A 15,065-nucleotide genomic window follows, 5' to 3' on the forward strand; every position below is an offset into this window, starting at 1 on the left:
GGCAAAAAATATAAAATTCCACATTTTTGTAGATAGGAGCTTGAAAGTTCTACAGTAGGGTTCTCTGATACGCTGAATCTGATGGTATGATTTTCGTTAAGATTCTATGACTTTTAGGGGGTGTTTCCCCCTATTTTCTAAAATAACGCAAATTTTCTCAGGCTCTTAACTTTTGATGGGTAAAACTAAACTTGATGAAACTTATATATTTAAAATCAACATTAAAATGCAATTCTTTTGATGTAGCTATTGGTACCAAAATTCCATTTTTTAGAGTTTTGGTTACTATTGAGCCGGGTCGCTCCTTATCTACAGTTCGTTACCACGAACTGTTTGAAAACTGCGGCAGGGCGTAAGATCTATGGACAATGGCCTCTTCAAAGAGGTGCCTTAACCCTTTCGGGGTGCCTGCAAGACTGGGGACCTTTCAGTCAACTCTGTTCCCACTTGGGGAGGGGTACCCCTTGAGGAAATTATAGTCTAGTAAACGACACAGTATCCATATGGGATTCTGATTAATGAAAAATTCTTCTGGGCTTAGTCTGTTTTGACGGCTGTTTTTGGGCTGAAATACCTTTTCCTAGCTAATTTATGTACTATGGGTTGCCTCCCCATGGTAGCATAATGTTTGTAAGTATGAATATTTAATGAGTCGGAGATAGTAGGCTTGAGATTGTCTTTGCTGTATTCCGACTCTTGTTGATAGAAGAATATCGCCAAGTGCTGAAAACCATATTGTAACCATGATGGGCACAGGATAGCAAAGAAGCTTCCATTCATACTGGAGGTGCCAGAGACTTCTTGCTGTCCGGTTGTAAGCCGGCTTAAGCGCTTCGGCTTAGGCTTGAGAAAATAAGCTGATCCCCGTCCAGCACTGGCTAGGCAGACATAGACAGGGAGTAGGGCTCACGATGAACAAGGAAGCTACTAAGTCTTCTTTAGGCTGGGAAGGTATTAATAATAGAATACTAATTGCTCATTTTATGACTAAAAAGATCAGGGTATCAGTTATAGTAGTATATACCCCTGTAGACCCGACTGACGCATATACTAGAGACTCCGATGAATTTTACTTACAGTCACAGGAGCAAATAGACAGGGTCCCAGGTAGAAATATGGTGTTTTTACTAAGAGATTTGAACGCCCAGGTCTGCACAAATAGAGATAGATGTTATCCTAGTATATGTAAATTTGGTTTAGGAAAGGTGGTTGGTGGTTTAGTTGGTGGCTGCAGACTTTTGCAATTTTGTAGGTATAACAATCTAGTTGAAACCAATACGGTGTTTGGTCATAAAACGGCCCATGCGTTAGCACGGTATTCATATGATGGTGAGGCAGTAAACCTTATTGAATATGTTATAGTAAACTGAAGACTGGCAGGATCAACAAAAGATAGATGGGTATATAGGAGTGGTGTTATTGATGTTAAAAGTAAAGATCACTATCTAGTGGCATCTAGGATTAAATTAAAGCTGAAATTTCGCAGGGGTAACTACCTCCCAGGAAATTAAGATTCTGGCAGACTCGAGGTTCATAATCTGCGAGACATTTTCCAGGAACAGTTGAATACTTAATTCCAGAGTCTAAAATTTGACAATATGGAAGATGGTTGGAATAATTTTGGAAAAAAATTTGTGAAATGGCTAATGGTGTCTTAGGGAAGAAAGTTAAGACTGCAGCTAGGAATATTTGTGAAAAAGCTTTATGTTTAATGGAGGAAAGAAGGTGTTTTTACAAGGATTATCTGAGTAATAGATCATATGAAAACAAAAGGAATTTATAGAAAGCGGAGAAAGTATTAAAATATGGACTAAGGAGGTGTGAAGTGGAGGCCATGGATAAAATTGCCGAGAATCTGGAGGATGCGGCTAGACGGCATAATAGTAAATTATTGTACTGGCATGTTAATAAATTGAGGAGGAGTGGTCAATCCGGAGTTGTATCAGTTAAAGAATGGAACGGGGCCACAATTAATGATAAGGAAAGAGTTAAAGAGAGATAGGCAGAACATTGTGAGAATGTGCTAAACCAAGATAGAGCTGCCAGAAAAGAAATAGAGGAGAGTGAAAAAGTTTGTAATACCTTTGATGTGAAGGAGGATTTGTTTTGTGAGGAAGAATTAACAACAGTACTAAAGGATTAAAAAATAATAAGGCTCCAGATGCCGATAGTGTGGTAAATGAGTTTCTTAAATATGGTGGCTCTGAGGTTAGAATTAAGTTACTGAAGATTATGGATATGATTTTAAAAAAGGGGAAGTACCTGACGTTTTTATAAAAACCTTAATTAAACCACTGTATAAGGAAGGTGATAAGAGTGAGTGTTGTAATTATCGAGGCATTAGTCTGGTCTCTGTATGTAGCACTTGACTTAGTTTCTATGATAGTTTTTAGAATGAGAGATACTGTAGACAAAGTTTTAAGAGAAGCGCAGTGTGGTTTTCGAAAAGGCAGAGGATGTGTCGACCAAATTATCATTGTTAGGTTAATAATTGAGAAGTACCTGAGTTGTCAAACACGTTTGGTCCTAAGTTTTATAAATTACGAGCAAGCGTTTGATTCTGTTGATAGAAGGGCTTTAGCAAAGGCCTTATCCTTGTATGGTATACGAAACAAATACATTAAAGTTATTAGTGCTATGTACGAGAATAACGTTGCTAAGATAAGATTTATTCATCACGAAACACACATACAATATTACATTTTACTATTCCCCCAAAGGCTCTTTGGCCTGTAAAAAAGGGGGAAAATAAACGAGTCACTTACTCAGAGAAGAAAAAAAAAATAATCACTTACTCACAGAGAGAAGAGCAAAAAGGAGAAGAAAAGAAAATATAAATAAAATAATAACTATAGAAAACAAAACCAAATAGACTAATAGATTAAATGGACTAAATTAATTATGTAGATCAGTAGATAAAATAGACTCCGATGAAATAATAAGGAGATATATATATATATATACATATACATACATACACGCATATACACATATAAAAATAGATAAAATAATTTTTAAGAAGCCAATTTTAGTCATTTTTGCAATTTTAGTTATTTTTCTTTGATGAAATAAACGCATACCTACCTACCTACCTACCTAGGTGGCACCTTGGCTGTACTGCTATTGCTAACAACTCACCGCAGGACCAAGCCACCTAAGCCTGCACAGCTATGTATGCTCCTCCTTCATCCAAATCTATTTAAAGCCACCCTCTTTACACCCTCCAAAGAATTTTCAACTTTCCTTAAATCCTTCCTTCTGGCCTCCTCCTACCTAATTTGGGGACGACCTGCTTTTCGTTTGACCCTATATGGCTCGCCAAAAAGGACAATCTTTGGCAATCTGTCATCTTTCATCTGCAGAACGTGCCCTAGCTATCCAGCCCTTTTCTTAGTATAGCCTTAGAAAGGCTTAGTATAGCCAGATTCTTCGTTAAGTTTACTGTTTGAAATGTGGTCAATCAGACGGTTTACGCAGAATAATCTGTAGACAATTCTCCTAGAATTATGCAATAAATCCTTCATCTTCCGGAGCACCCATGTTTCAGAGCCTCAAATGACAACTGTCATCAATGTAGCTCCCAATATTCTAATCCTGGCTAGCAGTTTATCTTTTTCTTCCAGAACTTTTCAAATTTTAAAGAACACATTATATTTTAATTTTAACATCTTAACGGCTTCCACTATCTTTACTAACAATACTGTCTAAATAAGTGAATCTATCCACTTGATCGATCTTCTCGTTGCTCAATCCCACCTCTTCACTTTCACTTATTCCTAAATAAATTAGCCCTCTTAACATTAATTTTAAAGTCTGCTCTGGTGCCCTGAGCTGTCGAAATCTCCAAAAACTCATTCATTATGCCAACATTTCCATCCAGGATGCCCAGGTTATCAAACAGTTCGTGGTAACGAACTGTAGTAAGGAGCGACCCGGCTCAATAGTAACCGAAAATCTAAAAAATGGAATTTTGATACCAATAGTTACATTAAAAGAATTGCATTTTAATGCTGATTTTAAATATATAAGTTTCATCAAGATTAATCTTACCCATCAAAAGCTACGAGCCTGAGAAAATTTGCCTAATCTTAGAAAATAGGAGGAAACGCCCCCTAAACGTCATATGATCTTAACGAAAATCACACCACCAGATTCAGCGTATCAGAGAACCTTGTTGTAGAAGTTTCAAGCTTCTATCTACAAAAATGTGGAAATTCGCTTTTTTGCCAGAAGACAAATCACGGATGCGGGTTTGTTTTTTTGTTGTTTTTTTTCCCCAGGGGTGATCGTATCGACTCAGTGTTCCTAAAATGTCATGAAAGGGCTCATTCTAACGGAAATTAAAAATTCTAGTGCCCTTTTTAAGTGACCAAAACAATTGGAGGGCACCTAGGCCCCCTCCCACGCTCATTTTTCCCCAAAGTCACCGGATCAAAATTCTGAGATAGCTGTTTTATTCACCATAGTCGAAAAACCTAATAACTATGTCTTTAGGGACGACTTAATCCCCCGCAGTCTCCGTGGGAGGGGCTGCAAGTTACAAACTTTGACCATTGTTTACATATAGTAATGGCTACTGAAAAGTGTACAGACGTTTTCAGGGGGATTTTTTTGTTTTTTTGGGGGGAGGGAGAATTGAGGGGGGGGGGTACGTGAAAGGATATTTCCATGGAGAAACTTCTCATGGGGGAAGAGACTTTCAATGAAGGGGGCGCAGGATTTTCTTGCATTATTTAAAAATCAATGAAAAAATCAATATGAAAAGTTTTTTCTACTGAAAGTGAGGAGCCGCATTAAAACTTAAAACGAACAGAAATTATTACGAATATGAGGGGTTTACCTCCTCGTAATGCATCGCTCTTTACGCTAAAGTATTTTTTTGTAATTTCAACTATTTATTCTACGGCTTTTGTGATTCAGGAGTCATTCTTAAGGAATTGGGACAAAATTTAAGTTTAAGTGTAAAGAGTGAGGTACCAACGAGGTGTGAGTCCCCTCATATACGCAATAAAAGCATACGAATATAGAAGTTCGCTACGTAAGCTAATTCGTAAGTTACGTATATTTTTTACTTATGAAAACGTTCGTAAAATATTAAAAGTTATAGTTGCCTTTTTTAAGTAGTCAAAAAATTTAAGGGCAACTAGGCCTCCTCCCTCGCTCCTTTTTTCTCAAAATCTTCCGATTAAAACTATGAGAAAGCCATTTAGCCAAAAAAAATTAATACGCAAATTTCGTTTTAATTATTTATGTGCGGAGAGCCAAGATCAAAACATGTATTAATTCATGTTAGTTTTTTTTAAATGAAAGTAAGGAGCGACATTAAAACTTAAAACGAACAGAAATTACTCCGTGTATGAATGGGGCTTTTCCTCCTCAACGCCCCGCTCTTTACACTAGGTTTTTTACTGTTTTAAAAAGTAGAGTTAAGAGAAAGAGTCAAACTTTAGCGTAAAGAGCGGGGCGTTGAGGAGGAAAAGCCCCTTTCATATACGGAGTAATTTCTGTTCATTTTAAGTTTTAATGTCGCTCCTTACTTTCATTTAAAAAACTTGTTTTTTTTGTTTAATCAGTATAAGGAGTAGTCTATCTGGACTTGTCCCAGTTGAAGATAGGAACGGGGCTACAATTGGTGATAAGGTAAAAGTTAAGAGGGATTGACTGAACATTTAGAGAATGTGCTATAGCCTACAGGACATGATATAGGAAAGAATAAAAAAGTGTGTAAGACTTTGGAAGTTAAGGAAGATTTATTTTGCGACGAAGAAATAGAAACAGTACTGAAAGTATTAAAAATAGTAAGGGCTCAGGTTGTAGTATAGTGGTAATTGAGTTCTTTAAATATAGTTGTTGTGAAGTTAGAGATAAATTACTGAAGATTACGAAATTTTTTTTTTTAAAAGGGGGAAGTACCTAGTGATTTTAGGAAAATTCGAATCTCTGGATCATTTTGATGGACTTTGTCCTAAGGAACCCGGCAAAGATTAATGAGTGAGTGCAGACGACAGTAGTATACTGTCGTCTGCTACTGTAAATCTTTTCGGGTGGGTGATGGTGAGTTTAAGAAGCTCGGATTCTTTGCCAGCTTTACAGTTAATATTAAAGTGTATATCCTCCTTCCACTTTGTTCAACTTCCGCGGCCATGATAACAGACAACATCTCACAGTTGAACTACGCACTATTCCGACAGCCCCGCGGATCGTGTTATTTGGGATCATGTCAGGACGGATGCACGTGATTTGAATATGACGTCTCAGCAAATTAAAAAGTATACCCTTTAAATTACCATTATTGAAACCTTATGCAGGAAAATTGCAACCCCCCTCATTAAACAACAAGAAAAATCACCTTTTTTTAAATGTTAAGCACTAATATGTCCTTATTTTTCTTCGTCGCTATTTGGGACTGGAACATCATAGAGAGCTATTTAAGGACTCATAAAAGATAATTCTTATATTTTATAATTTTTTTTTATCTGGCTAGACCCGCAAGGCCGTCATAAAGAGCCAAATGGTACACAAAAAGCGCAAATTGGGTGGCATTTTTGGAATGGAAAAGCTGGCCTGGGCAGATGGACATTGTAGAGAGCTAATTATGCGATCATTTATAAACTAATTTTTATATTTAATTATTTCTTATAAGTTTGACTGAATGAGGCAGTTAAAAAGCGATATATGGCACCCAAAAAGTGCGGTTTCAATTGTTTTCTCATTTTTTAAAATAAAAAATAACAAAAAGTGTTGTGTAATGAAAAAACTAGGCGGACAGCCCCCTCCCCATGCAGAAATTCTCCATTATGGAGAGTCCTCTGCTGGAAATTTTCTTATATTTGAAATAGTGACATTATTTTTAATTTAAAGTATTCCAAATAATGTGTGAATTATTATTACTCTTTGAGCATTGCTTGATTAAGAATATCCAGAAAACTTGAACAAGTCTTGGCGAAATTGTGGTAGAAACTTTACAATAATTAAAACTTGCCAGGGATGCCAATCGGGTGGGAAAAATTTACACCTAAAGTTTAAAGATTACCCCCCCCCCCCCTTTGTATCCTTGTTGAACAAAAACAAAATCTATAAAAAGTTCAGGTTTTCGTATACGTGTGCAAATCAGGGTGTGAGAAGTATACATTTCCGGAAGGAGGGGGACAAGGAATATTGTTTTATGTCTAAAATTCCCTTCCACAAGTGAAGCTCGGTCTGCTAGAGCTCCCTATGAAAACTGATAATAAAAGATAAAGAGTATGGGTTGTTACCCCTTATTTGTGAGCATAAAATTCCTAAATTGTAAGAAAAATGTACATATATTGTTCTCACTTTATCCTAATTGCGGCAGAGATTTCGTACAGCAGGCTGATGTAGAGATGATTGATGACTGATATCATACAACAGATGATTGATATCAAACAAGTAGCGTTGACTTTATCAGCACTTATTAGGCGTTTCAATTACAAATAGAGCTATATTAGAGCTTTGATTTAAATATTGGAAGTAAAAATTTAAGCAATTGAAGGATTCCTGGAGCTGATCCCTCCCTCTTACTAACTTCTATGACTAAACTGCAAGTGATTTGACCCACGTAACTACAATACGAATACTACTATAAAAAGCACTAAGTCTTATTTTCTTTTTCGATTATTTCTTTTCATGTTTCTTCAATAAAAAAAATTGTTTTTAATTATTTCTTGTTTTTTGGTGATTCTATTTATGTCCTATTTGCAGATTTTATGTTGAACTGATAGATTTTAGAAGCTTATCAGGGGAATAAATTATACCTGAGTAAACATGGTGAAACCGGAAGTATGGTATATTTTAGCGATTTTGCCATTAACTATACTCACCTAGTTACTTAACGATAAGATTCGAAGTTGGTATAAATTTGTGTAATATTTGTATAAATGTTAATGTCGAACATATTAGAAAGTGTAATGGACCCCTATTTCTCGCATTTTTCTTATTTTGAAAACGAGGATGGATTGATTAAAAAAATATCAGCTCAAAGTAAAGAACAAATTTGAAACTTAAGCCGAGCAACAGTTTTAAAGCTACTTCATAATTTTTTCTGCAAATTATTGGGAGGGATGGGGGCAACTACACCCCCTTGCCCCCTCTAACGATGCTACTAAGGAAGAGGTTGTTCAGCCCAAAAATACTCACCAAAGCAGACAAAGCCCAGAAGAGCTATCCATAAATTAGAACATAGTATGTATGGCGCGTCGCTTACTGGGTTATAATATCCTCGAACTGGGGGGGGGGCACTCCTCATGGTCACTCTGCAGTACTTCTTGCCGTCACGGTTCCGGTAAAAGAAAAAACTTAAAAGGTCCACCCAGTCGCCACTATATGGCCACGTAAGCAGGATTATCCTTTTGGGAGGAACAGGTCCAACCTTTTGCATCCAGCCTATCCTTGTCAAGGAATCCCAGCTGTTAATGTACATTATTTCGAGTCATTTCTCTTTTCAGATATCATATACCCTTGGCAATACTATAAAACATAGGAACTTTTGTTTATGATCAAATTTATGATTTTCATCATCTTGCTTCGCATGCTAGAAAAATTAGAAAACTGCTAAAAAAAATTACGTCTAGCACAGAGTAACTTAAATTGCAATGTATTTGAAACTGATATCTGAACCTGATGAAAATATAGGTGGCAACATAACTGTAAATATATGTAATTTCAGATCATTCTTCATTTTAGATATTACACACCCTTGGCAATGATATTCTGTTTCATTTTACCAACGGTAGTACCAGCTATCTGCTGGAGTGAATCCTACTGGGTGGCCTTTTTTGGTCCAGCCATTGGTCGGCTGGTATTAACATTGAATGCCACGTGGATGATTAATTCCTTTGCACACATGTGGGGAAACAAACCTTATGACAAGTAAGTTTGTTGTAGTCACTTAACTTTAATAGTATTAATGTGGGTGTTAATCTATCCTTTGACAGGGGTATGGGGGACGGTCCTAAGGGTGATTAAAACTATGGTAACGTATTCCTTAGGGTTGGCAAGACTAATTACACGAGGCGTACCTACTGGGTATAGATGAGAAGTTTAAACAACGTTATAGAGAGGCTGAATATAAATAAACATATTTTATCTGACTCATAACAACGATTCAAGAATCTGGCGTTAAATAGGCCACTGTGACTATTCGTCCCACAATATAAAATGAATACAATAATATAACTATAAACTATAAAACATTAAGGCACTTACGATATGCCGAAGTACTCCTAAGTAAAAAGGACCAGTGGTCACCCGAGCAATATAAAATAAAGTGGCTAGTTACTTTTCGGGCCTCAAACATACATAAGCAAGGAAGTGGCAATTTCTCAATTTTCTTTCAAAGCCTACACATATCCTGGAACCCAGGATATATGATTCTTTTACGGTTAATATCCAAACTTTCATCTTAGTAAAAAGTGGTAATTCAAAACTTCACATTTTGGATTTTGGATCTTAATATTGTAATTTAATAAACACTTTTTCTGACTTAAGCCCCGCTGACTGCCCCTGACTGCCCCGCTTACTACACTGTTTATGATAATCATTATGTTGTATTTAATCCGCCTAATTTCTTTTCTGCTGTTCAGCCAAGCCGATATGTTGTATTTAGCCGTGAAATGTTTAGAGACCACATTATTAGCACGTGATATGCACAAATTTATTTCGGGGGTTGATTAGATTTTAGGGGGGGGGGATGTAAATAAACGAAAAACCAGCTAATTATGCAGAAAATCTAGGATATTATAGAAAAAATGTAAAAATTTGGCATTATAGAAGAAATCTATCTCAAAAAGTTTCTGGAAGTGCTTGAAAAGATCCAATGAAAATGAAAATTTTCATTGAAAATTTTCAAATGATTATTTCCCGCCGAAACTTGCAGCATTTTGAATGTGTGTATGTTTTTGGTATTATAAAGTGTAAATATAGAGGTGGGAGCAAATAGCAAAAATAACCTGGGACAAGCACATCAAGTGGGCACCAAGAGGCACTAAATCACCAAGCACCTCAAAATTATAGCTGTAGCTCCCATCTAGCACCCATTCAGCGCCATCTTAACACCCGTTTAGCATCATCTTAGCATCCGTCTAAGATCTTATAATTTCCTAAAACCACAGTTTTAGAAGATTTTTCTTTTGCTTATTCTAAAATTATGAAGGTTTTAGAAAAGTATCACATTTTTGTCAGTGTTACCGAGTTGAACCATGATAACCAATAAGCAAAACTAGTAGTGAAAGCATAATGCTTCCGAGCACACACATATAGGATAAACCAGGATCTACTAGTCCCTCAAGAAGCTATTACGCGCACCTTAGTCTTAAGCAATACTATAGCACACCTATAACGGTATAGTACACCTACGCAATGGGAAATTTGAATTAAAATGGAATAGTTGCGGGCATCAAATCTTGGCTAATTGTATAAAAAAACAAGACAAACAGTCCAATTGAGTGAGAGGCAATTCTGGCATTAGCCCCCCTTATTAGGATTGTTTAAAAAACAATGTTAGTTCATTTGCTAATAGATAGATATGTCTCTCTATTTTCCGTCCATGCGTCCTTCCTAGGGTTAGTAGAACTAAGGTAGATATCCATAGAGCTAAGATAGTCATAGAACTTGTAGTTTTCCAAACGTTTGGTCAAATGGCACACAGGTAAACGGCGGGAGTAAGTGTGGCTCTCTTATTGGACCAATACTTGTTTGTTATCACTTAGCAAACCACACCTGCCTAGAGTCTCAGTCAGGTTGACCAAGAATTTAAAATTAATGTAGGACCATTAGATTGCCTGGAATGAGATATAAACAAGGCACGCCTTCCTATGGTCCTAGGCAGGTTGAAAAAAGAATTTAGAATTGACACAGGACCGTTATTTTGCGTAGAATGAGAGGCAAACAAGCGTTTAAAGTCAAAATTGGGCCATTCTTCAATGAGTGTCAGGCAAGGCGATTGATTCCTTTTTTTAAAGTTGGACAATTGCAATAATAAAAAGTTCATTTAATGTTAATTGACCAACAAGTTGTCTGGAATTGCAAGGGGAATAAGCGTCCAAAGCCTAAAAGGGCGTCACTGTTTGCCTGGAATATTTGGCAAGTAAACCCAATTATAAGCTAAGAGAGTTGAGCTAACAAAAAATGAATGAAATATTGGTTTACCAATATTTAGTTGATTTTCTATGTTTGTGTCTTGGGTTTGACTTTTTAGATGCGGTGTTAATGCAGGTGTTAATTACCTAATAGGGATTGTTTAAAAAACCCACGAGGGGCAGGGCTTCTTTACCTCAGGATTTCTTTGGATGTTACGTAATAGGACTTGTTAGAGTCCGATAGTCAAGCGGGAGACACACGCATGAGTGTTATGTAATGACGGTGCACAGGTGGGACGTGAAGCAATCTATCGTGACTTGGTAGATTTGTTGGGAATGACATAATGGCAGCGAACACTTGTGGTGTTACGTAATGACGATAAACATGTGGGTTGTTACATATTGTTTTAAGAGTTTTTTCTTAAGGATTTTATTTTTTTCCAAGTGTTTTTTTCTTTCAAGGCGTTTTGTCTTCTGGATTTCCTTTTCTTTAGGGTTTTTTTCTTTCAAGGTGTTTTTTTCAAGGAACCTATGAAATCTAAAGATTTTTGTACGCATTAGGATTTGAAAAGTGATCCCAACAGCGGAATGGAGCACTAGACAGGTGGACTGTGAAAGTCTTTCTAATATTATTATTCGAGGAAGACTTTCTACGTGATAACCTATTGCACTCAAGGAGAGCCCCCTATCCCGCTTACTACAACGATTAAGTCTTCGTATGTTTCCAACCAGACAGGTGGACTATGAAAGCCTTTCTAACATTATTATTCGAGGAAGACTTTCTACGTGATAACCTATTGTACTCAAAGAGATCCCCTTATCCCGCTTACTACAACGATTAAAGTTTTTGCAAGTTTCCAACTCTTTCCACGTGAGAGTGCAAGCATCCAAACAATTAAAAAAAAAATAACAAAAATATGTATGCGTACCTTCGCTTTCAGTTTCTTTCAAAGTATTTTACTCAGTACTATGGAACTGAGAGTAAGATATCTGTAAAATAAATAAAAAAAATTTAAACTGAAAGTAAGGAGCAACGTTAAAATTTAAAACAAACAGAAATTATTACCTATATGAGGGGGATGGGCCCCTCCTTAACACCTCCTTAACGCCCCTGTATTTGAGGAGTCGTTTTTTAAAGAGTTGGGACAAAATTTAAACTTTATCGTAAAGAGGGAGATGTTAAGGAGGGGGAAACCCCCTATAAAGAAGGGGAAAACCTCATATACGTAAAAATTTCTGTTCGTTTTAATCTTTAATGTTGCTCCTTATTTTCAGTTGAAAAAACTTTTTTTAATTTAATTTTTGATCGTTTTTTAAATAACGCAAGGATATCTGCCTCCACTTCCACGGAAAAATCCCCCTCCCCATGGATATATACTCTAGACAGTTCGATCCTGGTAAGAATTTACCCCGGACATTTACCCTTAACATCTCCACACGTAAAATTCAATCGGTAAAGAGAAGGCAAGACATACAGAAATTTCGCACAGGAATTCTAGTAAATTCCCCCAGTTTAAAACTTTCCTTGAATACTTAACCCCCTGGAAATTTCCCTCTCAATGGAAAATTATCCCCGTGAAAAATCCCCCCATCAGAAATTTTTTTCCTCCCCTCCCCAACCTAAATGTGTATATACTTCCCGATAAAACACAATGCGTAACCAATGGAAAAGTTTTATAATTTAAAGATTTTTCCCCTTGGGCTGCGGGGGCTCATGTTACCTCCAAAGACATACTTATTGAGCCTTTCAAATATGTTGAACAAAATAGCTATCTCAAAAATTTGATTAAGCGATTTTGGGAAAAACTTGTACGGGAGGGGGCTTAGTTGCCCTCCAATGTTTTTGGTCACTTAAAAAGGGCACTGGAACTGTTCATTCTTGCTAAAAATAAGCCCTCTCCCGAGATTTTAGGCCTATTCGGTCGATACGATCACCCCTGAAAACAAAAAAATTAACACGCATCCGTAATCTATCTTCTGGCAAAAATTACAAATTCCAGATTTTTGTAGGTGGGATTTTGAAACCTCTGCAGTAGGGTTCTTTCATACGCTGAATCTGATGGTGTGATTTTTATGAAAGTTCTGTGACTTTTAGGGGTCTTCCCCCCTTTTTTGAAAATTGGACATATATTCTCAAGCTCGTAGCTTTTTATGGGTAAGAGTAAACGTAATGAAACTTATATATTTGCAATCAGCATAATAATGCTGTCTCCCGTTTTTTCTTTTTCTAGGTCTAGTGGGCTACCAGAACATCATTGAGAGATTCCTAATTGCCTCTTTCAAAAGCTATTTCTTCTATCTACATACTTTTTACAATTTACACCATCTGCAAGTGCCAAATGGCACTTTTTGTGCCATTTTTCACAGGGCGGGGCTACCAGAACATTGTAGATAGATTTTTATAGCTCATATAAAACATATTGCTCATATCTATGTTATTTATATAAAGTCTACCATCTGCAAGTTCCAAATGGTACTAAAAACGGCACTTTTGGTGACATGTCATAAGTGAAAAAGCTAAAGCTACTGAGCTACCAGAACTTTTAAGAGTGATGTTTAATGATTGATTTGAAAGCTATTGCTCATATCTACGTGATTTTGTATCTAATTTGCCACCAGTATAAAACAATATCTTTGTAATAATCATGTTGCAAAACCCTTAACTGGAGGTGTGCAATAACTCTTCCCGTATGTTCCTCTTCCAAAAAAGTATTTTGATGCAAAAGGGAATAGAAGTCATCCAGTTCGTGGTTTGCAACTATATCCTTAGTAGATTGCTAGATCTATACACTTACTTGTACTTGTACTTGTGGAGGGAGTCAGGCGTTTCCACCTCGCCCGGCATCGATGATCTTGGAGACTTTCTTGGACCATGTTGTTCAATCTTCTGGCAGCTGCTCTGCAAAAGCGAGCCACTGAGTTGACCATCTGTGACCGAACTTTCTGAAACCCCCGATAGGTTCAAAGTCTGAATTGGCCAGGTTCCACCATTTCTTCCTCTGCCCTCCTCGGCGTCTCTTCCAGGAGCTAATAGGCTCAACTAGAAGTATTTGGCGAGGCGGGTACTCTGGTGGTTTCTGTAATACATGGCCACACCATTTCAAACGGCGTTCTTTAATAGTGAGCACAACATCTCTCTGAGTATTGCACATTCGACGTATATCCGCGTTGGAGATACGGTCACGTAGCTGTACTCTGAGAATTCTTTGCAGACAAGTATGCTCAAACACCTTCAGTGTATTCTCATGCTGTAGCTTTACCGATCATGTTTCGCATCCGTAAAGGAGAACGGTGTGGACTAGTGCCATGTAGATTCGAACTTTCGTTCGGACACTGACTTCGCAGCGATTTCATAAGGGTTTACGAAGGGAGGCAAAGACTTTCTGCGCTTTCTTTATTTTCTGTTGGATATCAGCGTCGGAAGATCCGTCAGTACAAAGCTGGGAGCCTAGGTATGTGAAACGGTTGGCTTTTTCCAGCTGAACTTGGTTGATGGTTAGTGAGAATGGTCCTGTTTCGTGGTTAAAAGCCATGAATTTTGTTTTTTCTGTGCTGACTTTCAAGCCGATCAGGTTTGCCCAGGCCACTACGTTGTCAAGCATGTTTTGGGCTTCTACAGGGTCTGACAGGAGGCCAACATCATCCGCATAGTCGAGGTCAGTCAGTGAGAGATTCTGTCCAATCTGCGCTCTTGGATAAGACGACAGAGCATTTTCAAGCACCCAATCGATGCAAAAATAGAACAGAGTCGGAGAGAGGACACACCCTTGTTTTGGTCCAAATTCAACCAGGAATTCTTCGGTTTCTTCACCATAGACTCTAACTCGGCTCAATGACGCGTCATAATATGCCTTCATCAGATCAACAAACTTCAGCGGCATTCCGTCATTCTCTAGGATCTTCCAAAGTTTCTGGCGAGTGACAGAGTCGAAGGCGGCAATTAAGTCCAGGAACATCAAGATCAGGGGT

General features: G+C 37.4%; 2 protein-coding genes across 3 annotated transcripts in view; both read left to right on the forward strand.

Annotated features, from left to right (window-relative positions):
- The window catches only part of LOC136041046 (ubiquitin-like modifier-activating enzyme ATG7), a 567,744-nt gene that overhangs the window by 236,439 nt on the left and 316,240 nt on the right, over positions 1-15,065 (forward strand). The gene's annotated exons all lie outside the window — the stretch shown is intronic.
- Positions 1-15,065, forward strand: part of LOC136040557 (acyl-CoA Delta-9 desaturase-like) — a 49,319-nt gene that overhangs the window by 25,228 nt on the left and 9,026 nt on the right. For both annotated transcript variants that reach the window (XM_065724772.1, XM_065724771.1), the window contains exon 5: positions 8,704-8,889. In XM_065724772.1, coding sequence (XP_065580844.1) covers positions 8,704-8,889 — 186 coding nt within the window. The remainder of the gene's footprint in view (positions 1-8,703; positions 8,890-15,065) is intronic.

This window comes from Artemia franciscana, chromosome 21 (assembly GCF_032884065.1).
Source record: "Artemia franciscana chromosome 21, ASM3288406v1, whole genome shotgun sequence".
NCBI classification, from domain to species: Eukaryota; Metazoa; Arthropoda; class Branchiopoda; order Anostraca; family Artemiidae; genus Artemia; species Artemia franciscana.